Genomic DNA, 25,980 nt, shown 5'->3' on the forward strand with positions numbered 1-25,980 from the left:
GGGGGGAACCTCAGGGTGCTTGACAACGTTTCGATGTGTGGGCTTGTGTTCGTCTAGGGGCTAAGTGTTCATCATTGGTGGGGTTTAAATAGGGTCATTCCTTCGAGGAGGCAGGCCATGACTGATCACATCGGCCAAAAATGACCAGGGAAGTTCCATGTAAGGCTGGAACTTATTATTCTGAAACTTGCAATTTTTTCTGCATCTTGGTACTGCAAGAACTATTCCTTACTTTATATGTCAGTATTAATGGGCCAGAAACTTAAGCAGGCAGGATTAAAATGCCTCTACATTATTGTGAGAGAAGCCAACAGCCACAGAAACCAAGTAGCACAAGGGATTTTTAATTAATTTATTTATTTTGTGGTGTTGATCAAGTAAGAATATTACTGAATATGTTATCGCTTAAAGCTAATTGATTAGAAAAGCAGAAGAAAAAACAACCACATGCCGCCTGTGGGATCCGAACCCACGACCTCCGAATTACGCGTCCGGTGCTCTACCTCTGAGCTACGGCGACAGCTGTCAAACCTTTTGCTCTCGGGGGTATTTATGTTTACAAATAACCTAACTTTGAGAGTGTTCATCAGCGCCACCCTCGTTCGTAAGCGGCGGACGTGGAACGTCCTGAGTTACCGCTGGTGTGACGTAGAATGCCATCGAACGGCGAGGGTGGAAGCTGTGTGAGAACCCTCTTATGCTTCCTATGGCGGCAAGGCTGCCAGATCCGAGACCCTCGCTAAGCAATTAAGCAAACAAGGGAAGGGGATTGAGGGGCTCGTTATAAATATGAGAGAAGCCAACAGCCACAGAAACCAAGTAGCACAAGGGATTTTTAATTAATTTATTTATTTTGTGGTGTTGATCAAGTAAGAATATTACTGAATATGTTATCGCTTAAAGCTAATTGATTAGAAAAGCAGAAGAAAAAACAACCACATGCCGCCGGTGGTATTGTATTAGAGCTAGCATACCCTGGGATGAAATTACATGAGGCATTGCTTGAGGCTGTATGAACTGCTAAGCATTGTCTCTGCCAAGACCTACTGAATCACAGACCTGCACATATGACGTGGTCCTATGGAGCTGCTCGTTAGCTACTTGGTCGTTGAGGATGCTCGATTGCCTTGTTCGTCCGCTGTGATCTTCATTCCTCTCGCTTTACTAAGTGAACCAACTGTCTCTTTTGCCAGGACATACTGGACAGCATCACCTGTGTCTCTCTCATTACATCTGTGGACTTCATGCTGGCAGTGGGCTGCCAAAGCGGGCTCTGTGTGGCTTATCAGATCCCCATGGCTGGAACACAGTCAAAGGTACACCTCATTTTTATGCCGTACAGCACTTACCCACATTGCTTGGTTGTAGCTGATGAAATGCAGAATTGGCTTGCTTGTACTGAGAAACACACTTTTGGAAAAAACTTCAAGTTAACAGCATATGATGGGAATATGACGGAAAATGTGGTAGTCCGAGAGCGAACTAAATAAGGCACAATGAAATGTTTGGATCATTGAGTATATGTGTCTCTACGGACACTCAAACAATCGTGTTCAGGAAAGCATGCTGCTGTGCTAGTTGGTGTCACATATTATAGTGAATGGCTCTGGTGAATGTCTTCTCTGTTCTTTTTTTAGCACTGTCCCTCTTCTAGTTATTCCGCTGACTTCTTGACTGCAAACTATATTGTGTCTCAGAAGTTCTATTTTTTCACAATATGTGAACATTTGCATGCGATAGTTAAAAACAATAGATGAAATTAATGGTCAAGGGGCAGGGGAGAGCAATAATCATGTTATTTTTGCCGCTTTCATCTTTACCACAAGTCTGGAAATTACTGATGCCAAATAAAGTTATCAACAGAATAGACTAAAAAAAATGCCATCATTTTGTGTGGCGTCACAAATAAGCTAACCAGGTCTCTGTTCAAAGTAAATTGCTGAATTTGCGAAGGAAAACATGGAGCTCTACATAGATTTTGCTGAGTTCTAATTTCAAGTCTATCGTGGGCTCTTTCAGATGGAGAAGTACATAATTCAAGATATGCACAGTGCACCTGTCACGTGTGTTTGTTGGAGTCCAAATGCCATGAAGTTCTACAGCGGTGATGCAGGAGGCTCGGTTGTATGCATGGAAATTGACTATGATCAGGTAAAGTTATGTTCAGTCTACAATTTCAGCAGGGGTTTTTTTTTTTTTCATCCAGCTTTGCGGAAAGCATTGATTTCTTGCATGTAAGATGCTGCTGTACATGTGACTTGCCACGCTTGTTAATATGGCTTTTTTCTTTGTAACATGGAAAGGGAGTTGAAAAGTGTTGAAGCATTGGTGGGGAAGAAGTTGGTAGGTCGAATTGCCCCTACTCAATCCGCGCCCAAAAAGTAGTTCACACTCGCTGAAAATTATGGCCAGAGAGCCCGAACACTGAGCGCCTCACAGCTTCTACAGTGATTTTCAATGCTACCAGATCGTTTTATACCACTCTTTGCATTCGTCCAAACAATGACTGGAGTTTTCAGAAGAACGAATGATATGTGGTGGAGTAATATGATTTAGCGGACACACTACTTTAGCAACCTCCGCAGCGTTGCCTGCTATATATGAAATGGAGTATAGGCACATTAAGTACACTTGGCTTGTAGTATTTGTGCAGAACAATCAATAGGATTGGCACAACGAACCTGACCCATTCATACTATTTCTCTTTCTCAAAAGGTGCCACTTACTACAGAGGAGCTTATAATGTAGCTCACACATCAGTGAACTTTTATGCGAAGTTTTCTTGCCCTTTTATTATTATTTTTTTTCTACTATCCAGCTTTGGTCATTGACACTTTAGCCGTATAGTCTTACATGAAGGGTGATTTTAATGCTGTCTTATTGTTGAGGCTGCTAAGGGCCAAAGTCACGTGCCTGTCTTGCAATCTGTTCAAAAGGTTCAGTTTTTACTTAATTTTTTGTTTTGTGGAAGTTCCTTTTAATATAGTAGTGAGAGATTAATGGCTTTATGTCTCACATGCTTGAAGAGTCTTTGCTGCACTGAAGCCCTGTGGTATCTTGTGCTCAATCTTCTTTTGTGTGTTCTCTTTTCCCCCTCATCAGCACTTGTGCAAGAGCAAGGAATTGCATCGGGAAGAGCACCCTGTGATCCAGCTGGACTACGTGCCTCAAAGCCTCCTGATTTCTACGACAAAAAGAACGGTCATCTGTCACTTGACAAAGGACACGACCAGGGTGGTCCAGCTTGGGAACCACGAGAGAAAGTCGTAAGAGATTGATGTTGTGCGATTTGCAACTAAGTAGAACCTCTCTGCAGTGAAGTTTTTCGGACCATCAAAAATTTTTACGACATCAGAGTCTTCACTATGTATCAGTTGTTGGTGGTGGTGTGTCTGATGCTATTGGTAATTTGGCTGCTAATTAAATTCATAGTCTTGATTTAGAGCAGAAACACTTAGATATACCTTCCGTCCTGCTTTTGTCATCGTGTTGTGTGTCAGGGCTTCAGTCATCAAATTTTATGTTATCACGTTTTCAATTTCACGAGTCTTGTGGAAGTACCACAAGAAATGCACGCGGTACAATGTAGCGCGGCAAAACGACTCGCGCAGTGCTGCCTCGCCTCTGCTTCGGTCTCTGCGCTGCCCTGTGCTATGAACATTCGCCCTTTTTTTTTCTCATCCCTATCCCGCTCTGCACATTTACTGTTTTTCTTTTATTAGCAGTGTTTATAGCCAGCTTTACTTTTTCTTTTCCCCTGTGCACACCACGCTTTGCCTCACGGCCCCAAGGACTTTGAAAAGTTGGCTTCTCCTCTGCTCAGTGGCTATGGTGCTCGGCTGCTGGCCCGAAAGACGCGGGTTCGATCCCGGCCGCGGCGGTTGAATTTCTTTGGAGGAGAAATTCGAGGCCCGTGTACTGTGCGATGTCAGTGCACGTTAAAGAACCCCAGGTGGTCGAAATTTCCGGAGCCCTCCACTACGGCGTCTCTCATAGCCTTTGGGACGTTAAACCCCATAAACCAACCAACCTTCTCCTCTTGGCTCATGTGCCTGGTGGTTAAACCATCTCAGAAAGCATTGTTTTAGCGTGTAACGTTGACATCCATTTGCCGCAAACTGTTGGCCTCAGTATTACACCGTTAATTGTCTGTAGCTTTGAGATGCCATAGACTGCATGTGTGCATCAGTGTCATCATTCCATGGAAGTTCATCCCCATGACCGGACGCTCTTTGCGGTAACCGTTTCTTCTTTGCTATTATTGGAAAAAAAATGTGCGGTCATCGATGGAAGGCAGAGTGGAACTGCAGTTTCACTTTTCTCTATCTGGGTTTACTATAGCGGGATTCTACTGCAGTGTTGTTAAATTGTAGTAATATTTCTTTTCTTTCTGTCGTAAATTTTGAAACAGTGCTAAAGTGTGGGAAAGACAAAAAAACATGTTACCAGCGCTTGTCTTGTCGTTTCTTTGTGTTTCTTTGGTTTCCTCGTATTTTCATGCTGCTTTAAAAATTACGATGATTAGCTTACTATCTCACATCGAGATTTTAATTGAATTTCTGAGTGTGTACTCCTTTCATCAAATGTTAACAGTGGCACTCTTTGGCGTGCTTTTTTATGTTTGAGTAGCCGCCCCCCTGTTTTTAAGCTGGGCAACAAAATTTACGAACGACATTCTGTTATTGCATACTAAGTGATCAGCAATTAGTGCTCTATTAAAGGGTCACTTAAGGCAACTCCACCCAATTAGTATTCTCAGTAAAAATTGATCCCCTGGCTCATTCCGACTATGTTGATGTTTGTCTGACAGCAAAAGATGCATTTTCCTGCCAGTCAATTCAAACTTGTCGCATCGTTTTTGGTAAATTGGTTATTGAGGAAAGGAAATGGCGCAGTATCTGTCTCGCATATCTTCTTCTTGATAAGCTGTAAGGGAAGGGAGGAAGGTGGGAGTGAAAGAAGAAAGAGAGAAAGAGGTGCCGTTGTGGAGGTCTCCAGAATAATTTCGATCACGTGGGGATCTTTAATGTGCACTGACATTGCATGCCACATGGACTCTGGTGGAGCCAACTGGAGTGTTGTGGAAATAATAAAATTGAGCAACTCTCTTTTATCCCACTTTTATTGAGTTTTTCGAAATGAATTGAACTGCCACTCAGTACTACAGCATGCTTTGTGGAGTGTCGTAATATTTCTGAAGCAGTGAAATTGAGATTGTCATTACCAGTGAGGGAATCAAGGTATTTACTGAGTGCTTATGGTTGTAATTTACTGTTTTTGGTGATTTAATTCGGGTAAAAATTGCTCAAGTGCTGACTTTGTGGATTTTTCATGCAGGGCTAGCAATTTCGGGGCATGCTTTGCGCCTCCTCTGTCGTACGGCGAGCGCCAAGTGACTGTCTGGGCGTGCCGGCCTGGAATGCGACTCTGGAAGGGCACAGTAGATGGCGTTGTCATGGAGACGCTGCTGCTCAGGGATTCTCTGAAACAGGAATACTTCCGACCGCAGCTGCTGAGCCTTCCAAAGGTCAGACGCCTAGCGCTTTTCACGGCCCTTGTTTACAGTGCTTGAGATCACTTGCAGCTTATTCATTTATTCAGGCCCCCAAAATACCATTGAAGAATATCCTCGTCAGTATTTCGGTTTGTTAGAATTGTTGGTACTACAGTCATGTCCCATTAGTACGGCCCCTGTTTATATGGACGACTCGAATTATGGAGTTTTTTTGGGGATGAAACATTTTCAGTGCATTTATGTCTTGTCTGACTTGACAGATGTCTGTAAGTTCTGTAATGACAGATGTCAATAATGTATGTCTGTAATGACTAGCATCAAAATGAGAATTTAGCTGCTGACACACAATTTCTCAAAAAAAAGTTCTTAAATTCGAGATTTTTTGCGGAATTACAGGAAGTTAGGGGCCTTAATCATGAACTGCATTTTTACATTTCATTTTTGTTTTTTGTCATGATTCGTTATTACAGGCGACTCACTATTGGACAGCTTTGCTCGGGAATAAAAGTTTCCATACAAACGAGGCACGACTGTACTTTTTGTGTTTTTTGTGCAAATATTTTGTAACCTTTTTTAAACAGGAGTGAAATTTTTTTTTGTTCAGTGAATTTGTTGAGTTGGATAACTTCGCATGAGGCTCTTGCGTAAAACATAGAATGTGTGCAATAAAAGTGCAACAAGGTCTTGTCGAGCACCACAATACCAGCTCGTATAATTTATTAGTTAGCAGAACTTTAGATGCACACCAAGAGAACCTGTAGTGTTAAGACTATTGACCTACTGTGCCAGTAGATTAAGCTAAAATGGGTAGGAAAGCTGATTTCTTGTGCAGGACCACTGCAAATAGGAGATTTGATGGATAGGGAAGATGTAGCAGCTTCATGTGAACTGCATCCCGTGCATCTCAAAAGCATCTATCAAAAGCTTTATGAAGAGCATTCAGAAGCTGTTGCTGTTGTTCACAGCACACTTTAGGTGGTTGTTAGCTCTCAGCTCTTGTGTTTTGCTACTTCTCCAGGAGTCTTGCTTGGAAAAGTTGCCGGACTCTCAATTCGGACTGCTCCGGCCGTATCAGAAGCGCTTGCTGCTCACGTGGAGTTCGGAGACATTCTTCGTGGTGGACCCCGCTGTGCGCTCCTTGGTGGTTGTCTGCCCCGGATTTGTCAACATCACCGATGTTGCAGCATGCGGGGAAGAGATCTTTGTGCTCCAAGCCAAGCGCCACATTGTGAGGCTTGCTGGTCACCCCGAAGACATATGGGACCAACCGGAAGGTATGGAGACATTAGGCTTGAGGCTCTTTTTTGATTTTTGTTTTTGCATCTAAGCCTGAGTTTGCAGAACTTGAAGGAGCACTGAGGATAAATTCAAGTTGGTCTCTATTGATTGATTATCACGTTTTAGTGACAAGGAAGCTACTTTCACTGAAAGTGGAGCTTTTCTGGGCTAAGAAAGGCCAGACAGTGAAATAAGGGCATCACCGCTGCTGGCTGCTTTCACTTGCAGATTGCAGTGGCACTGATGTCCCCCTCTTTTATTCTGATGGACCTCTCTGATGCTAGATCACACCACTGTCTCCTTCTGGCCAGCATTCTTGCTCTTTGTTTCGCGTACTTCTTTGCACACAGTCATCGTTTTCGGATGCTTCAAACCATTGCAGTGATGCACTGCAGAGAAGCCGCCGTGGACGTTGACTACTGTTCGGCTTCTGCTGATGTTGGGGTACTGCTAGGCTCTGCCCTTTCCTATGTTAATCGCACCTGCGGTTGGTCTCCACATGTATTGCGCAATTCAAATTTGACAAAATTATGAGCATACGGGCCAGGAAACTGTAATATCAGGGGAGATACTAACCAAAAGAAAAGTGGTGCGACTCTATGAGACATTTCTTGTGCTCACAGTTTCAAGCTTATAAACCAGGGATCTAATGAACTGGGAGCAGATCATTGAGGTTATATGTAATTACTGTTTAATTTGCTTGCATCTAGAAACCTTTGTTTGTGAAGGCCACTAGTTTGTTCGTTGTCCTTATCTCATGAAAGCGCAACTTTGTGTTTCAGATAATGAGACCCTGCTCCCCGACATGGCGGCCATCAAGAACAGCCTCGTCACACCATTGGCCGAGATCACTGCCCTCATCAGGGACACAAAGTTGCCTGACCCGCAGGTGCTGCAGATCTTCAAGAACAAAAACGGAAGTGCGGTGCTGGACTGGTTTCGCCAGAGGGCGCCCAACGCAAGGCCACAAGGAAGCAGCAGCGCTGGCAGCTCCCCCGGTGGAATCCGTCGAACTCTCGCCAGTGGCGGCAGCAGTCGTGCCGCCACGGATGCAACGTCGGACGATCAAGCGGCGTTGCCGGCCGAACCAAGGGTCACATTGTCGAGCGATGACCTGTCGTCAATGCAGCGATCGAGGAGCTTCCAGTCTATGCAGTTTCTCGACGAATCCGAGGCTGAAGAGAACATTGTGTTCAATGTCAGGAAACCCAAGACCAGGAAGCACGGTGAGCGAGCAACAGCACCTGGAGACTTCGCCACTTGTCCAGAACACCGTCTTGAGTGCTTGCTGAATGTTTTGGTTGTTGCAAGTGGAAGATCTCTGCATAAGCATTGTTAGCCTGTGAAAGCTAACCTTTTACATGTACAGTCTTTGTCAAAAGTAACCAGGCTGCATGGTTTGCTTCTAGCTTGTGTAGTGGAGTCCTTGTGGCTTTCCTAAAGATCAAAAGGTGTTGGAAAGTAAGAAGACCCCCAGTCCTTACCTTTAACAGCCATTTTAGCTTCAGGGAAGCTGTAAGGGCTCCACTGTACGAGCTACAAGCAAACCTTGCAGCCTGGTTACTTTTGACAAAACCTTTACTTCAGGTACTTTTGACAAGTACCCGAAGGTACTTTTGACTGTACCTTCTACCATACCATTTACATGTACTATATACTAGGCTCCTCAGCAGTGTTTGAAGCGTACTCATTCGGTAGGAAAGACTTTCCTAAGAGCTATGGCAGCATAAGGTTTTGGAGTGTGCTTACTCTTCCTTAAATCTCGTAATTGTTTGGTTAAGTGCAGTGGGTAGAAACATGTCGTACTTTATATGTGTTGACTGAGTACATGTCTGAATCTTTGCGCAACATTGAAAACTTTAGTTCACTTTGCTTGAGCATTTACTATACTACATTGGACATCAGCACCTTTTTCAGGGGCATAGTTAATACTGCTTGGATGGGGTTTATAGTAGGATGCAAATTAAAAAAGCAGCAGTTAATAACAATGGGCTATGGTATATGGCGTCCTGTTTTACTGCACTGCTCAGTCTCAACAGTAAATGAAATTGGCTTTTAATGTTTGACTACACACATTAAAAAAAGCCAGATGCATCAAAATTTTAGAGCTCATCGTTTTTTCCTGTACTAGCTTGTTTAAGTAAAGAGAATTTTTAACAACAGACTACTTTTTTTGTCGTGGACGAATTCTGTTCGGCAGTCCTGAAGTGAGGGCGGAGCTTCACTGCGGACTTAAGTTGTATCTGACTATGGCTTCAGTCCAAAATTTGCTCATTCTAGAGTCTGTGCCAAATGAAGCATGTGGTGACTTTAGTGTGTTGCGCACACAAGCACAATGATTTTGGACTAGTTGAACTGTAGAAACTGAGTTAGAAGAGTTTTTCTCGTTTTTCCTGCAGGGTCATTCTCATCAGGCGTGTCGCCGAGTGCAGGATCACTGGTTGTGCCCGCATCGACGGATAGACGTCCGTCTCCTGTTCCTACGTACGACGAGGTCTTTGCCTCTCCAAACGATGCTTCTCCCGTAGGCCAAGCTACGTTAAACACGGAAGCCAAGAAGTCGGAATGCCCACCTCCGTACAACGCCTCCGAAGACGAATTGGTGTCTCACATCCTCAGTCGTTACGGCCAACTGAAGCAGCGTCAGCTTCGCGACGAGGAAGGATCCAACACGAGCCAGTCGCAAGACATTCCTGAGGGAAACGGCAGTCCACAGGCTACCAACGCCGACAGTCTCTCTCATTCGCCAGCTTCACCACCAAGCGTGGTTGTTGAGGCTGCTGCGGAAGCCAGCCTTCAAACCGACCTTGAGGCTTGCCTCCAAGCCAGTGCTGTAGCCGGTGTCGACAGCAATGCAGAGCCAGAAGACTGTCCGGATTCGGAGCCGGACCTCTCTATGGAGGACATTTACAGCAAGAAAAAGGATGCAAGTGACTCGTACGAATCTGAGGAGTCGACTGTGCCGGATGTTGTGTTTCACGGCATCGTGGAGCCGCGCTTTCCACGCTACGACTTCCACTGGGCACAGGTAAGATTTGGTGTGGTTGCAAGTGTCATGCTGACATGCTCTAGCAGATGAAGTGCATAAAAATTAAAAGGATGCATAGTTTTAGAGTCATACTACTATTGGTGAAATGTTTAAGCGAATCCCCGAAGTTGGAGTGACTGCTCCAGTGAAGCGGTGGTCCCTGGTTCGAACCCCAGACCAGAACGAATTTTTCTTTAACTATGAAGTTTCTGAGAAAGCTTAATAGCTTTCCTTTGTAGCCATATGGCTGCGCTCGGGTGGATGCCAAAGAGTAATTACTCCCTTATTACAAATCTCCTCCACCTTGGGGGATTCCCCTAAGCATTTGACCAACACAGTTCCCACTTCGAGTTATTGATCAATTCGCTCTCACCCTACCATAAGCTTGCCATCCAGGTTAGCTCAATTGGTAGAGCGACTGCTCCAGTGAAGCGCTGGTCCCGGTTTCGAACCCCGGTCCGGGACGAATTTTTCTTTAACTATGAAGTTTCTGAGAAAGCTTAATAGCTTTCCTTTGTAGCCATATGGCTGCGCTCGGGTGGATGCCAAAGACTAATTACTCCCTTATTACAAATCTCCTCCACCTTGGGGGATTCCCCTAAGCATTTGACCAACACAGTTCCCATTTCGAGTTATTGATCAATTCGCTCTCACCCTACCGTAAGCTTGCCATCCAGGTTAGCTCAATTGGTAGAGCGACTGCTCCGGTGAAGCGCTGGTCCCGGTTTCGAACCCCGGTCCGGGACGAATTTTTCTTTAACTATGAAGTTTCTGAGAAAGCTTAATAGCTTTCCTTTGTAGCCGTATGGCTGCGCTCGGGTGGATGCCAAAGAGTAATTACTCCCTTATTACAAATCTCCTCCACCTTGGGGGATTCCCCTAAGCATTTGACCAACACAGTTCCCATTTCGAGTTATTGATCAATTCACTCTCACCCTACCATAAGCTTGCCATCCAGGTTAGCTCAATTGGTAGAGCGACTGCTCCAGTGAAGCGCTGGTCCCGGTTTCGAACCCCGGTCCGGGACGAATTTTTCTTTAACTATGAAGTTTCTGAGAAAGCTTAATAGCTTTCCTTTGTAGCCGTATGGCTGCGCTCGGGTGGATGCCAAAGAGTTATTACTCCCTTATTACAAATCTCCTCCACCTTGGGGGATTCCCCTAAGCATTTGACCAACACAGTTCCCACTTCGAGTTATTGATCAATTCGCTCTCACCCTACCATAAGCTTGCCGTCCCGGTTAGCTCAATTGGTAGAGCGACTGCTCCGGTGAAGCGGTGGTCCCGGGTTCAAACCCCGGTCCGGGACGAATTTTTCTTTAATTATGAAGTTTCTGAGAAAGCTTAATAGCTTTCCTTTCTAGCCATATGGCTGCGCTCGGGCGGATGTTAATGAGTAATTACTCCCTTATTATACTACTATCAGTGGCCAAAGACCTGCTTTTTCCACTAATAGCAGCAATAAACAATCTGGAGGTGCGTAAGTGTTGTTCTTTCCCTAGCGGCACAGCTAATTGACCCAACATTTGAAATTTATTCACAAAGGCTGGGCCTACAAAGGACCACAGTGAAACCGTTCATATCCAATATTGGGCTAGTTACCTGTACTGCTTGGGTAATTAGTTGAAGCCTGTAGACAGTTTAATCCTAGATTAGCTTAGCTGCTTATTATAAAGAATCCACATATTTTTAATTATGCTGGAAACCCTGAAACACACTTTAACATATTAAAGGGGCCTTTTTTCATTCATGAAGTTCTGATGCTGCTCTTCGTGTCGCTCAGCATGCTGGAAGGTGCGGGTGCTTACCCTAGATACAGTAGAACCCTTCTATAGACGCTTTACGGCGTGGAGGCATGGGTGCTGCCGCATTTGGTCACGTGACAACTCCGCCGTCGCTGGCCTTAGGGCTTTCTCACATCGACGGCGTCTGGCACGGTGGCGACCAGCTGCAAGACGCTTTTGTGGCTCTTGCTGTGGATAACGAGCTGTTGGATGATACAAAAACTTTGTGCAAGGGCGCATAGTATGTATTGGTGCTGGAAAATGTTTGGTTCAGACATCTCATTTACTCGTCTCCTTCCGACTGCCCTGCATCGGTTCTAATGTGTCAACAAACTGTGGACAGCCGTCTGCACGTTCTTATTTGTTAATTCACTGTCTAATGCTCTTTGTGGCCACTTAATTCGTTGCCAAACTGCATAGCTTAAAAGTGCAGCATTCCTTCAAGTTTGTTTCTAGGGCTAAATATTTTTGCCAAATGGAGAAAAACCTGACAGAGAATTTTTGACTAAATTTTATGAATGTGCAAAAGCAGCATTGCTTGAACATTATTGACGACGATGAAGGCAGAGAATTCTTTGTGTCTTCGCACCGCTGATGGATGTTGATGAGGATGACGATGTGCAGTGCACAGCGCGAGCGTGTGTTGCAGTTTAACACAAGGTGTGATCAGCTGCGGCGATAGTATAATGCTCTCGTGCTCGGCTACAGGTTAAAGGCTATGGGCCCATTATTTCACTGGCCATCTTATGTCATTATGTCACTGGCCATTGTTCAGCTAGAACATGGATTGAATGAAACGTAGAAAAGGGCTGGCGAGAGTATCTCATAAGTTATGTATCCTTTGGGCTTTAATGTCATTAAATCCTCTGCCTGGCCACAGGTGAAAGGCCCTGGTCCCATTGTATCGCTGGCTGCCTGTGATGGCTACCTCTGCTGCGTGGACAGTCGGGACAACGTGTACTACTCGCGCCTCATGGGCCGTGAGTTCACGTGGCGAAGCGGGACGCGCCCCATGAACCGTGTGGCCCTGTCCCCATCGGGCAGCGTACTCTGGGCTGTGTACAAGGAGAAGCTGTACGCCGCCCGCTCACCCCTGCGCAGTGAACCCCTTGCCTTGGGCTGGGATGAGGTTGCCATGGGCGTGGTCAGCGTCAGCGTCACCGAGACCTCAGCTTGGTGAGCCACGTAGCATTCTAACTGGTACAGAATTTTATTATGGCTGTCCGGTATAGCAGATACAGTTAGGTTTTGATGGAAGATAGCTATGTGTGAGTCTGACTGTAGATAGGGGAACCAAATTTCGCAACAAACACAGTGGTACTGTACCCCACCCTCTCTCCATTGGGACTCCCCCCTCTCCACCCCACCCACCTAGCTAGGGGGCTGCCCACCTTCGAACCACCTCTGCCGGCCTTCACCCTCCGGAAAAACTGTTGCACGTGTGAAGCCTCAGCTTAGAAGTGTTCGTTAGAGTAAAAGCATTATACCGGTAGTCATCGTGGGTAAACTCAATTGCTTTCGTGGAATAGTCACATCAAGTGTCTGATCGTCCCATAAATTTTTTTTAGGTTTTCTTTACAATGGTGCATGAGACAACATTACTGTACGTGGATCACCACGTGGAGTTTGTGCACGCCTGGCGAATAATCTGTAATTGAATTTTTTCTCTCATTTTGTTTTAGTTCTGTTTTCAACAGCTGAATGGTGGCCGTGATGTATGAGGACTTGAGTTCACACGAGATACATGGAGACCGTGATGTAATAGCCACCTGTTCATTTGTTCTCATTCCAGTTCATGGCGGCAAGCTGGTATTAGAGTTTGTGGGAATCAACACAACGAAGTAGCCGTGATGGATTATTTTGCAGTTTTCTGTATTCCTCACGTGACCTCAAGTCTTCTCGTACGTCATAGCCAGCGTTTGGCTGTTGAAGCCGTAACAGCTTGAGACAAGAAATTCGATTGTGATTCGTTTTGCCAGCCGCAGGTGAATTCAACATGGTGGTCCATGCATATTAATGTCTTGTTTATCATTACAAAGGTAGAAACACAACCAGAATTCGCTGTCCGTACCCCTCTAGAAGGCAAGAAATAATGGGACAAACCTAAGCCTTCTTCATACTCTGCTAGGAAAACAGATCATGTGGTGCAGTTAGGAGGGTGCACAGGGAGCGCTTTACTTGGACGATGAAGGGTAGTAATGAAAGCTGCTGTATTGAAGACAATTACATGAAATTCGCAGAGTGGAAATAGTAGCGTAGCTTCACAGACAGCGACTTTAGGCAACATTGGAGGCTACATTAGTTGTGTGCAGTTCTGAAATGTGAGCACTGAACTGGAAAAAACTGCTTGCTCTGGTGTTGCACATTGCAGGTACGTGACGGGCACGGGGGACGTGTTCATGTGCCCCAACGTGGTGGCTCAGGGCAAGCCAGTGACCTTCTACGGGGTGAGCTGCCTGTTCAAAGTGCAGCAGGTCACGTGCTACGATGACGTCGTCTGGGTGCTCACCTCACAGGACACTCTGCTCGCACGCATCGGAATCTCACCGAAGGTGCCTCAAGGCACCAGTTGGACAGATGTGCCGTAAGTCTTGTCACCACCACCCTTGATTTGTGTGGGCATGCCGACTTATTTTTTCCACTTTGATTGGTTTGGGCAGATCTTAATAAAGCCAGTGAATTTGGTAATGTGTGGTAGCTAGCATAATAGGACATGATAAGTGGTTAAAGGAGAATTGACACCAAATTCTCGTTTTCATTCTTGCTTCTTCCAAATGAAACCTTAAAGGTGCAGTGAAGAGGAATCTGAACTCGTCTTTTTGCCGCGAGAACTCAATCTACATGTTCCGAGCATTCTTAGAAACGTTGACTTATTGCCCTGTGTGGCCGATTTCCCTAATTAAATCGAGTTAACGTCCGGCTCCCGCCTTTATTTTTTGAAATCTCCCCGTACAGTGGGCGGAGTCAGCGTGCCTTTTAGCCAGCTCCGTGGAGACTTTGCTTTCGCTTTATTTTGTTTTTAGGTTTCCGTGAATAAATAGGTTCATTCGCAGATAATATAGCCACAAAATAAGCAGGCAGAAATAAAAATACGCTCGGACTATTTGCTACTACATGTTAGTACGTATTACTCCGCCGATGGCAGAGCGGCAAGCCGCCACGGGACTGCATGAAAGGCACTCCACGCATTGGTCGACTCCACCCACCGTACGAGGGAGAATTAAAAAAAAAAAGGCGGGAGCCGGACGTTAATTCGATTTAATTAGGAAAATCAGCCACACAGGGCAATAAATTGAAGTTTCTAAGAATGCTCGAAACGTGCAGATTGAGTTCGCGCGGCAAAAAGACAAGTTCAGATTCCTCTTCAGTGCACCTTTAATAAAGCCAATGAGTGTGGTAATGTGCGGTAGCTAGCATAATAGGGCATGATAAGTGGTTAAAGGAGAATAGACACCAGATTTTCGCTTTCATTCTTTCTTCTTTCAAATGATACATTAAGAATTAGGATGCATGGATCATCCCGTTGTATTCCTCTATGGTCGCTAAACAATTTATAATTGAATTTCTTCTTGATACTGTGTTGGTTTTGTTTTCATCAACCAGACGATGGCTGTGACATATAGAAAGCGTGCAGGTTGCATGAGGTGTGAAATTGACTACGATATAGCTGCTGATGCATGCTTTTAATTTACTAAAATGTTTAAGCCAGCTTCAAGCGCTGGCATGATGGCAAACAACGTATCAGCGGTTGTATTGCTGTTTCTTTCCTGCCTTACGTAGCCCAAATACTTCTTACACATCACAGTCATCGTTCAGTTGATCAAACCGAAACAAAAACAGCATGAGAAGAAATTCAGTTCGAAATTATTTAGTGGTTGTAGGTGAATACCTCATGGGGATAAACGCATTCTAACGTCTTACGCATCATAACAGAGAAGAAAACATGCAACTAAAAGGAGGTGTCGGTAGTCCTTTCATTGCACACTAACACAGCTGCCACTTCCTCCATTTTGAACGTGTTCTATACGACACTTGCAGTACACCAGGTCGTACCACATTCGCCATTGTGGGGTATGGGGGGGGGGGGGGGGGGGGAGGTGAACACTCTCAAGGGTAAGGTACGTGTAGTTTAAATGCCGTCAAAAGTAGAACGTAGACAGCTGCTTCCCTGTCTCTGTCGGCAAGGCATTTCATGAGACCTCCAGAGGTCGTGGGTTTGGATCCTGCTGGTGGCGTTTGGTAGTTTGTTTGTTTTTTCTTGTTGCATAATTATCTCTTTTGTAAAATGAAAATTCAAACAATTTGCTTCTCTATCGGTCCATCGTAAGGAAGTAATACTTCCCAGTGCCTTCTTCAGTTTCAGTGACTGTTGGTTTCTACCGTCATTAGGAATGTACTACGTATCAGCAAGAAATGAAACGCGAACAAGACAAATGAACCATGGACAGCAAAATACGCCGCTCTTAGTCAGGAAAAGCTCAACACTAGCTCCTACTATTTTAATTTCAAAGGCGCGAAGACTCTTCTTCAAAAGTGCTATTCAACCTCGCATGTATTTCCAATTCAGGAGCCTATATGTTGGTGTTTTTGAGTTGCCACTTCAGTTTCCTTGTTCGCGTTTCATTTGTTGCTGATAGTAGTACCTTTTGTTTCTGTAGTGTACGGCTTAAAATAGGGAAGGCACCAGAAACTTTATGAAGCTTATGAGGCACATTGGTGGCCATAACTTTTGGGGTCCATAATATTTTGTATGAATCTACAAAGTTCATTTGGCCAGCAATCACTCGGTTTGACCTTCTGAATGGTATGGAGTTGACTGTTGTTGAGATGAACCCCATTAAGATGAATTGTTGGATGGGACGAATAATATGAGAGCATTTTGTTGGTTTCGCATAAACTCAACTTTGAAAAAATCCGCTCAAGATGAACTGTTTCGCGTGCCCTTTGGTTGAGATGAACTTTCACAATGACTGTCATCAATGGCAGCTCCTCGCAGCAGTACTCGCGGAGTGTCGGCAAAGCAGTCTCGAGGCAGGCTGAAGAAAAAAAGAAATGAAAATGCTTCCTTGCAAGAAAACGTTTCCCTCGGGAGAGCTTGTCCTCATCTTTTGCTCACCCTCGCAAGGTAGCTTCACTGCATTTTCATGCGGGTAAGTGTTCCTGCAGGTGCAGGCAAGGAAGGCAGCGCTCCTTCGCTCTTGCCTGCACGCGAAGCAGTGGTCTGATATGGCCGGGCCTCGGCTTCACACGCGCTGCCTTCGGCGGATGCAAGACTTCCTAGGCGCAGTATGCACCTGCTAGTCGACTTGACATGGAGGCTTTATTTTAAACAGGCGTGGCATTACAGTACATGTTTCCACGGTGCAGAGGTCTGAATGGCCACATAGGAGTGCTAAGTCCATGTCACCTGTGGCGGACGGGAAGGAAGGAAGGAAAGAGACTTTAATGGATAATGGAGAGGTCTGCCTGGTTATAGGCCTGGCATGCTACTCCAGGTGAGGATGAAAGAAGAGGGTGAGAAAAAAAATGACATCAAACATACTCAACACTCACACACTCACTCTCACACACACAATGATTATCAAAGTATGTCCACTAAAACCGTGTCCCTTAGATGACTATCAAAGTATGTCCACTAACTGGCGGACGGGAAGACGTGAGGTGCACTTAGTCATGTACTTGATAACAGCTGCGTTGCCAAGGGAGTGGTGTTATGTGCTTTTAGAGCGTGTATCATGCGACCATCCAGCTGGGCACACTCTGTGGACTTCAAGTTATTGTGAAAGCAAAAAAAATTTGGCGGGAGGGGCCTTGTGGTTGTTCTCTTAGGGGAGTTTGCATGTGGTCTGTCTCTTTTGTAGCCTGCCCTCCAAAGGAAGCCCAGCGTGCATTTCTCTGGGCTACAACAGCACTGGCTGGCTCATTGACAGCGAGGGAAACGTCTTCTTCAAGACGAACCTCAAGAACAGTGTTCCCTGTGGCTACAACAAGGAGTGGTGGCAGGTGAAGAGGTTTTTTTTTATTGCTTTATTTGTTTTTGTGCCCTAGCCAGGTTAGCAGCTTCCTGATATACATCATCACTTTTATAATGCCTAGTCTCCTCGATTTCACCTGTAGTCCGCTGGTTTCTGTAATTGTGCATTCTCACAGAGCAAAGAGCCTGCTCTGCGGAGTAATTTATCTGATAGCTGGCTTCAGTAACATGTGTAGAGAGGCATACTTTTGAAGTCTTGAAGGAAACAGCGTAATCAGTGAGTGAAGTTTTTGGTTCCCTTTGTACTCTGAAGTGTCTGTCCTTTTGTAGGGCTAATTTTTACTCTTATTTGCTATTAAAAAATGTAACTTGTAAATAACATAAAAGCTCTCTTTTTCAAGCAAGGAGTGCCAAATTTAGTTTCTAAATTTTCTCTGTAATGCGAGGAAACCAGCGATGTAGATATCACCTGTACCCGAATTTTAATTGAGATATTATTTCCTTTATAGCATACCAGTAACGGAATTTGACCTCTTATCATCGGCAATGGCATCTCCTGAAGCACCGCTCTCTGTGGCTTTGATACGAAGTGAGCTAGGCGTGGTGTGCGGCCAGTATGCCGGCAGGCAGCACATTGGACAATGCTGGCCATGGTCATTACCAGTGTGTTCACTTCTTAGGTTGCATTCAGGACAGTGTGTAAAATTCAGGGGGCACTTTGACTGTCTAAAGTGCGTAGAGGCGAAAGCGTTTCCGCACCACTTTGACTGCCTCTGTGGCACTGGTGGCGTCACATGTAATTGAGTACTAATTACTAAGTGATGACAAATCAGTAATCAATGGTTAATTACTGATTAATGCCTGAATACTAATTGACTGCTAATTAATGACGCTTAAGCTTCGCCTTTAGGAGTGGAACGCGACAGCGTGTTGTAGTGTTGTAGTGCCTTTTGAACTCAAGGCTTTTTGAGGAAAGGAAATGGCACCGTAATTCTCTGTCATCTCGGTGGACACCTGAACCGTAGAGGAAGGGAGGAAGTGGGAGTGAAATAGAAAGGAAATTACTATGCAGTAACTGTCTTCCATATCTTGGTGTTTCCAAAATTCAGGTGGGGGGGTGCACTTTTTTGACCTAAAGTGCTTCGCCTCTAAGACAGCTGCCAGGGGGTCCATAGATTGTTTTTTTATTAAAGGAAATCTATCTGTCTCTCATATCTCGGTGGACACCTAAACCTCATGGGAAGGGAAGGGAGGAGGATGGCAGTTAGAGGCGCCTTTGTTCATTCCAAACCATGGAGCTAGCATGGCGGAGTGGATAGCATGCTCGTCTCCCACTCCGAAGACCGGGGTTCGATTCCGGAGCTGGACCAATTTCCTACTCGGTTTTCTTTATATATATATGGCCTGACTAGAAAAGTTAATTTGGCTAATTGGGTAATTAAGCAATTAACTAAGCTCAGTCCCACTTTCTTCGAGCATCACTATATGATCCCTTCAATTGGTTGCATGGTTACTAGCCAAAGTGCAATTGGCCCCATTTGAAATTGGCGCACTGTGACGTCACGACCGTTTCGACCAATTGAAAAGCGTGACATTTCTGTCGACAACTGCTGCTTACAACAATGAGACATTAAAGGCTTTCGCCTTAAAATTTTTGCTTAATGTCTTCCTCATATATTGCCTTCCATCTTTAATGCTGTAATGTGCCCAGGTGGATCTGAACGAGTTTGTCTACCAAATGGCTCCGCCCCTGGCCAAGATGCAGAAGAACCTGAGTTCGGTGTTCTGTGCTGAGAAGATCTCGCACAAGGTGCTCGGCAAGGGCAAGTGGCACCTGGTGGCAGGGAAGCACGGTGTCTGGTTCTGCGAGAGCATGTCCTCCCACCTCTACTCCTGCCGGAGAGACATTACAGGTGTGTGTCTCTGTTTTGTGCATGTCCACCTGTCACCTTCACAAACACGTTATTGTAGCCGATTTTGTTTATACTTCGTCTAGTATTTGCATTTGTCAGTTGGTCTTACCAGCGACAGCTGCAGCCATGGCCTAGTGATTTCAGCACCCGCTTCATATTCGGAAGGGGCGAGAGTTCGATGTCGGGTTCGCTGTGATTGTCCAGTCGGTGCAGGCTTCACCTCGCCTGGTGCAGGTCTTCTCTGGGGTTAAACACTTGGGAAAATAGGTCGTTGACTCGCCTGGTGCATGCAGACCAAAAACATGTTAGCCATGGCGCTCTTTGGTCAAAGCTGCCCTTCAGGTCATCATCATCATTTCTACCACTGGCAGCCATGTTTAAAGATCTGAAGCAATTGTAGTAGTCAGTTATGAAAGCAGAATGTGTTGCAGCACCTGTAAGCACCATGTATGTCGCCAAGAACCACTGGTTTACTTTATTTACTTTCAAGGTTCGATGCCACTGTAAAAAGGGCAGAAATTGGACTCTAGTAGAAAATGCGCAGAAAGAAAAATGATTACCACAATTAGCCCTTCACCCCTCAGGCCCGAGTGTCATGAGAATTTGTACCAGTATCATCACCAGTGATGAGTCACAATCATCAAGCCCAATGCTGTTTTGATTTCACTGCCACGGATGAGGCAGGCTTGATTGTTGGTTTGTCTCTGTTTTTAACACTTATGGGCAAAAGAAGTGACCAAAAATACACGTGTTTTGGCATTTGGCATCTATCTTGGCAATGGAGATTTAAAAATGACGGCACACTTGTATAATGCCGACAGTGGCAGCATTCCTCGGAAGCGAGCTGTTTCATGGAGCAGTTTGGACAGTGGCGGTGATGAAGTCACTGAGTTTGTCTGAGAATGAGTCTGACGTAGTTGTTGAATGCCGAAACGGACTCGGACGACGACCAGAGTGATGGTGACAATGACATGCTAGGTAGAGCTCGTTCGTTATGATACCTCATTTGCATTAGTACAGAGCAGTGTCTAGTCACTTGATGTTCAGTTTTATTGCGTCTGATCAGATAAATGCTGTGCATTTCAGAACACGTGTTCTCATAACTGTTCCATGCATTAAGGGAAAGCTTCTGTGAATACTACAGCTTTTTTAATCTTGGAGCGTTGGATCTTGTTAGCTTGTTCCTTAGTTTCGTGTCAGGGCGGTGCCTCCAACGCCATCTGCCTCGGTCGGCAGGTGGCGAAGGGGAGAGAAGGCAAGCGGGAGAGGGTGGGAGGCGACAGGTGGAGTCCGTCTCCGCAGCGGGTGGCTGGTTGGAAACCCACCGCCGTACAAGCACCCAGATTCTTCCTTTGCTGTCACACCAGAGCTAACACTCAAACATCCACTTTACAGGGCCCCTCATAGCCTGAGTTGCTGTGGGAGTTTAAACCCCCATTAATCATTTTGTGTTACACATTCATAACTGTCCTACGATTTCTTTGATGTTGATAACAATCAAGAATCACTCAAATTATGAATTTCCAGAATTGGAGCAATGTGAGAAAAAATATGACCAGTTAATGTGTGGGGGAAATTTTGTTTTTTTTTTCTTTAAAATAACTTGGGGATTCAAGGGGATTCAAACATGATGCGTTGAAGTTAGCCTTGTCTGTTTTGACTAAATGACCACTGACTGAAACGTTGGGAGTGATGAAGCTTGGTTTGGGAAAATGAGTCATTTGGGATTTTGGTTAGCTTTTTTTTGCTCACCTCACTCATCTGATTTCTGTCGTCTCACTTTTCTTTGTAATTTTTTTTGTTTCCCACTTAAACTTTTCTTCAGCAGTTAGAAAGGTATTGGAATAACTTTGGTAGATCAATATTTATCTAAATATAAGACTACTACTGCTTGCATGAGACCCCTGCTGACATCGTTGCATGGGTCGTTATCTCTTGTATTTCAGCGCACACTGTAAAGCTGTGCTCTAGCTGTGGGGGAATTCTTGAAGGGGCTTCAACAGCTGAACATTTGCAGTGTTTGCAGTTGTATTTGTCGTGTTTTGCGGCTGGACGCACATCTTGACGCTTTTTATGCAGGCTACTTCTGGGAGAAGGCACACGTGAACCTTCTGCCCTCTGGATCAAAGTGGACGGACATTGCTGCAGGCGGGGTCTTCAAAGATGAGGGTAAGAGGACGGACACCTTTGCATGAGCCGTCCCTCTGTCTCCATCACATGGGGGCAGACGGGTGGAGCTACATAGTGTACCAGTCTTTATTCTCAGGATTGGATGCCCATTGACTGATCCTCCGTTTTTTGAGATTTTTTCCTCTTTTCAGCATTGCTAGCCTGCTAGACTCTAGAAAAGCAGGCTTTGCTCTCAGCAGTTGCAGCTTGATCGTTCAGTGGAACTGAGCAGAGTTTCTTTTGTTACAAACAAAACATTACAAACCGAGAAGCTTCAGAAGGAGCAAAGGTGCAGCCTTGTTAGTGATCATTCACAGTTACCATTTGGACATAATTGATTAGCTGCTGGGATCGGGCCTTAAATTTTTCTACCTGTCAGTCACAAGATGGCTTTCTGTACTTTCTTCTTTACTTCCTTAGCAGTATACCAGTGGCATTTAGTGAAAATGCCGGCATTCTCTGCGTGAAGCCTTGGCGAGTGAAGCGCCCACCCCCCAGAAGTGCCACCCACCAACCACCTTACCCCCCCCTTCCCTAGTTGAGGGGCTGCCCACCCACCCAACACCACCGGCGAGAAGCTGTGCCCAACTTTACCTGCCAGAAAAATTGCTGTCTCCCATGTGAAGCCTCGGCTTAGAGTGCAAGCTCTCCTGAGAGCAAAAGCATCGAAGTATTTATCGAGGGCAAATCTAATCGCCCTCACAGCACTCTTGCATCAGGTTTCATGATCGTCCTCGTCAATTTTTTCTGTCTTTAAATTCCTTGCGCTTTCTTCTTACCTTGAACATGATGAACGGGTTGATATTGATGAATGAACGGGTTGATGTTGATGAATGAACGGGTTGATGTTGATGAACGAACGGGTTGTTGATGATGAACGGGTTGATGAACAGGTTGACGAACGGATGATGAATGGGTTGATATTGTTTGCCCAAGTGCACGGATGGGGTTCCTCTGGCATTGTTCCTAGGCTGTATCTAAGTGAGGTTGTCAATGCCCTCTCCCACCTCTTGCCGCGGCAGCACTCTCTCTCTCTTCTCTCTCCCAGGCGTTGTGTGGGGCCTGCAGACGGGTGGCCAGCTGGTGGCGCTGTCGTCGAGGCTGCGCAAGTGGTACCCCGTGGGGCTCCCCCGTGGTACCTCCCTGGTCTGCATCGCCCCTTCGCCCGAGTCCCTGTGGGCGCTCACCTCCACTGGGGAGGTGCTGGTGCGTACGGGGCAGAACCCACACCACCCCATGGGCGACACTTGGGTCCCCCTTGACATCTCACAGCTAGGTAATTCTTTTTTCATCATATACTTGTCGTCCTTGGTGCATCTCATTCGCCAATTCTAATGGGTGCACTCAGCATGTTCAAGCTAGTGCGAATAGTCTCATCATTGATTTCCGACTAGGAAGAGAGGTCGTTTTTCTGCTTTTCGCCGAGTGCACCATTTGAGAATAGGCCTAGAAGCAAGGGCTTGTATGTGGGATATGAAGTTATGGGAAGAAATGTAGGGAATGAGTTTTCCCCACTGCATGGCTCTCTTAACAGTTATAAAACTTCCTGTAATACAGGCACCAGATGTAGATCTGCACCACGGACATTATTGTCCACTGACGGAGTGAAAACTTCACATTGATGTGGCGTCAGCGTGAATGAGCAGCTACGTTTTGCATGTACTGACTTCTGCACTCGCCGGTAATACACACTTGCCAAGTTCTCCAATTTTAATCATTGGTATCCTCCTTTTATGATGGGTAGGCCTAACTAGTCTACAGTATTCTTGTGTGCGATGTCAGCGATTGTAAAGAGTGAATTAATAAGTTTTAATGAACGCAAATGCTCATCGAGTGTAGTTTTGACAACAGTGACCTCAAGTCGACTAATGCTTACATTGCAGCTTGTGCATATGCAATGAACGGGAAGCACTTTTGTGACCCACATGCCGAGCAGTGCTCTAGGCGGCCAGCAGCAGTCATGGCCGTTGCTTGTAGATAACAAGTTAGGCTGTGTCATTTAATGCGAATGGTCGCCAAACTTACTTCTGGATAAGGTGATTAAAAATGAAGTACTGGTCACACTTCAGAGAAATCAGGGACAGTTAGCAAGGAGCGCTGATCCTGTGCGTTGTCAGCAACCGAGCTATCAAGTGCTTTCCAGGCAGGCAGTCCGCAAACAAGCAGGGCTACGTTGGATACAAAAGAGAAGAGATTACTCAATATTAGTAAAGTGCCGTTTGCATCTTGTCGTGTCAACGAGCACTAGCTGTTTGTACACAGCGATGCAAACCAGAGTGCGTCCTCATTGGAGCATTCCCAAGGAAATTTCATGCTCATCCTGTAAATGCTCAGTGGTGTACTGTTATCTGTTGTTATTTATTGAGTATGCTAGCGATCAGCTAAACAAACAGCGGGAAAAAAGCGAGCAGCAGATGTCGAAATCAACAACCACAGAGCCGAAGCAGTCGCGCAGCACGTCTGTGGGCAAGGCGAAAGCGATGGCAACGACGATTGGTCGGTGCGGGCTGTGTTCACATTTTGAAGGCGTTCAAAAATCTTGAATGTCTCCTTGGCGTTGCATCGACTGGAATAGTGTTGAAAAACTTCGTGCAGCAGTACAACTTTGACTGTCAAGTCGAATGACATTCGGTTCAACAGCATTTGCAACGACCATGCAGAAAGAGTTTTTAATAGTAGCACCCAGTGACTACGCTGAGCACCTAGGCCTCACCGTGCTCAGAACTGGGTCAAAGAATGCCCAAATTTTTGCTTTAGGGGTGCAAACTCCCTCACTGTGACTCTGTGGTGCACTAACAGTTGGGTGGGTGGCCTGCATCGTGACAAATGCAGGTGACGCCCAACTGACGCACCTGAGCTGCAGCTACGAAACGGTGTGGGCGTGTGACAGCAAAGGCACAGTGTACATGCGCATTGGTTCCCTACGGCCCCCTGCCCCTCGAACGCTGCCTCCGGCATGGGTGCCCGTTGAGTCGGGCTACCAGGAAGAGTCTCCCTTCATATCCGCGGTAAGTGGCCTTACACTGTTTGCGTTCGAATGCTGGGTGGGTTCGTGCAGCAATGCCTAGCGGTAAAGCCAAGCCAACGTGAGGACCCACTGATGTCTGCATGACAACAGTAGCTTGGAAAATGGGACCAAAGTGTCTGCGTCACCCTTTGCTGCCCTCTTTTTCAAAGCTCGCTTCGTGGTTTACTTCGAGTATAGGGCAGACATGAAGTTTCACACAAAGTGCACGAAACTGCCACAAGTCATGTGTTCTCACCAGAATTATGGTGCATTTACGGGTTTGCCATCTGCTGTGAATGGTAAAACTATCACAGAGTCACACACACTCGTATCAAATGATGGAGCAGCGAATGCATTCACTTTTGTGAGTACAGGTGGACTGGTGATGGTTTCGCATTTCGGCATGTCTTCTTCGGTTCTGTCATTCCTAAGTCCCTGTGCACCGTTTTCGGCAAAAAACAAATGAACACTTGGTGTACCTACTCCTTTGAGTCTAGATCCAAAGCAGTTTCATTCTCCAGCTTGCACTGGGGTCATTTTGTTTGTTGCCGAAGATGTGGACAAATTTTTGGGGTATACTATTTTACATGTTTTTTCACAAATAGTATTTGGTAGAGTACAACAAAACCTTGTTAAGGCGTACCTTGCTGGAGTGCAGAAAAACTACACTCAAAATAGCAATGCAACCTAACCGAAAACAGCTTTAATATATCCACTGACCTTCTAAAAGATGATTCATGTGGTATTCCATGAAGGAAGGCACACGTGGGAGCTTTTATTCACATAAAACCACCGAGCTCCGTGACGTCTGCCACTGAGGCAGGCTCTCAGCTACTAGTGCAGCCTCAAATTCACTTAAACCAGGTCCCAATTACTTTATTGGGCCTTGTATTTGGGTGAACAGGCGAAGCATGTCCAGCCCATGCCAAGTTTCTCCAACCGTAATGTCCAGGCTGTCTTCTTTTCCCTTGTCAGTATCCATTGCATTGGATGTAGTTTTGCCAGCGGCAGAGGCAACATGCCACTATTGAACCATGCCGAGACGTCTCATCTGCACTGTGAGGGTTTCTAAACATGCAAAAGGTGAGTTTCCACAGCACCTAGCCACTGCAAAATTTCTGCAGAGAGCCCATTACAGGCTTCGTCGCCAGCTGTGATCAACGCTCCTCGGAGCTTTGCCCCAGTGTGAGACACTGTGGGGAGTAATGCCACTTGAGAAGCACTAGACGTGGGGAGCAAGCATTACATGACAACACCAATAACGCGAAAATGCAGCGAGGGGGGACCAAATTGCTGCTGTGCGGCGACGCCGG

General features: G+C 45.7%; 1 protein-coding gene across 4 annotated transcripts in view; it reads left to right on the plus strand.

Moving 5' to 3' along the window:
• LOC149332111 (tectonin beta-propeller repeat-containing protein 2) overlaps positions 1-25,980 on the plus strand; it is a 36,362-nt gene that overhangs the window by 1,849 nt on the left and 8,533 nt on the right. For all 4 annotated transcript variants that reach the window (XM_089557050.1, XM_089557049.1, XM_089557051.1 and 1 more), the window contains exons 3-16: positions 1,194-1,316; positions 2,020-2,151; positions 3,103-3,266; positions 5,338-5,527; positions 6,534-6,789; positions 7,576-8,019; positions 9,193-9,821; positions 12,485-12,780; positions 13,976-14,188; positions 17,466-17,607; positions 19,290-19,491; positions 21,571-21,660; positions 22,709-22,936; positions 24,493-24,668. In XM_089557050.1, coding sequence (XP_089413176.1) covers positions 1,194-1,316; positions 2,020-2,151; positions 3,103-3,266; positions 5,338-5,527; positions 6,534-6,789; positions 7,576-8,019; positions 9,193-9,821; positions 12,485-12,780; positions 13,976-14,188; positions 17,466-17,607; positions 19,290-19,491; positions 21,571-21,660; positions 22,709-22,936; positions 24,493-24,668 — 3,285 coding nt within the window. The remainder of the gene's footprint in view (positions 1-1,193; positions 1,317-2,019; positions 2,152-3,102; positions 3,267-5,337; positions 5,528-6,533; positions 6,790-7,575; positions 8,020-9,192; positions 9,822-12,484; positions 12,781-13,975; positions 14,189-17,465; positions 17,608-19,289; positions 19,492-21,570; positions 21,661-22,708; positions 22,937-24,492; positions 24,669-25,980) is intronic.

Source organism: Amblyomma mixtum, chromosome 8, assembly GCF_055824585.1.
Source record: "Amblyomma mixtum isolate Tamu chromosome 8, ASM5582458v1, whole genome shotgun sequence".
Taxonomy (NCBI): domain Eukaryota; kingdom Metazoa; phylum Arthropoda; class Arachnida; order Ixodida; family Ixodidae; genus Amblyomma; species Amblyomma mixtum.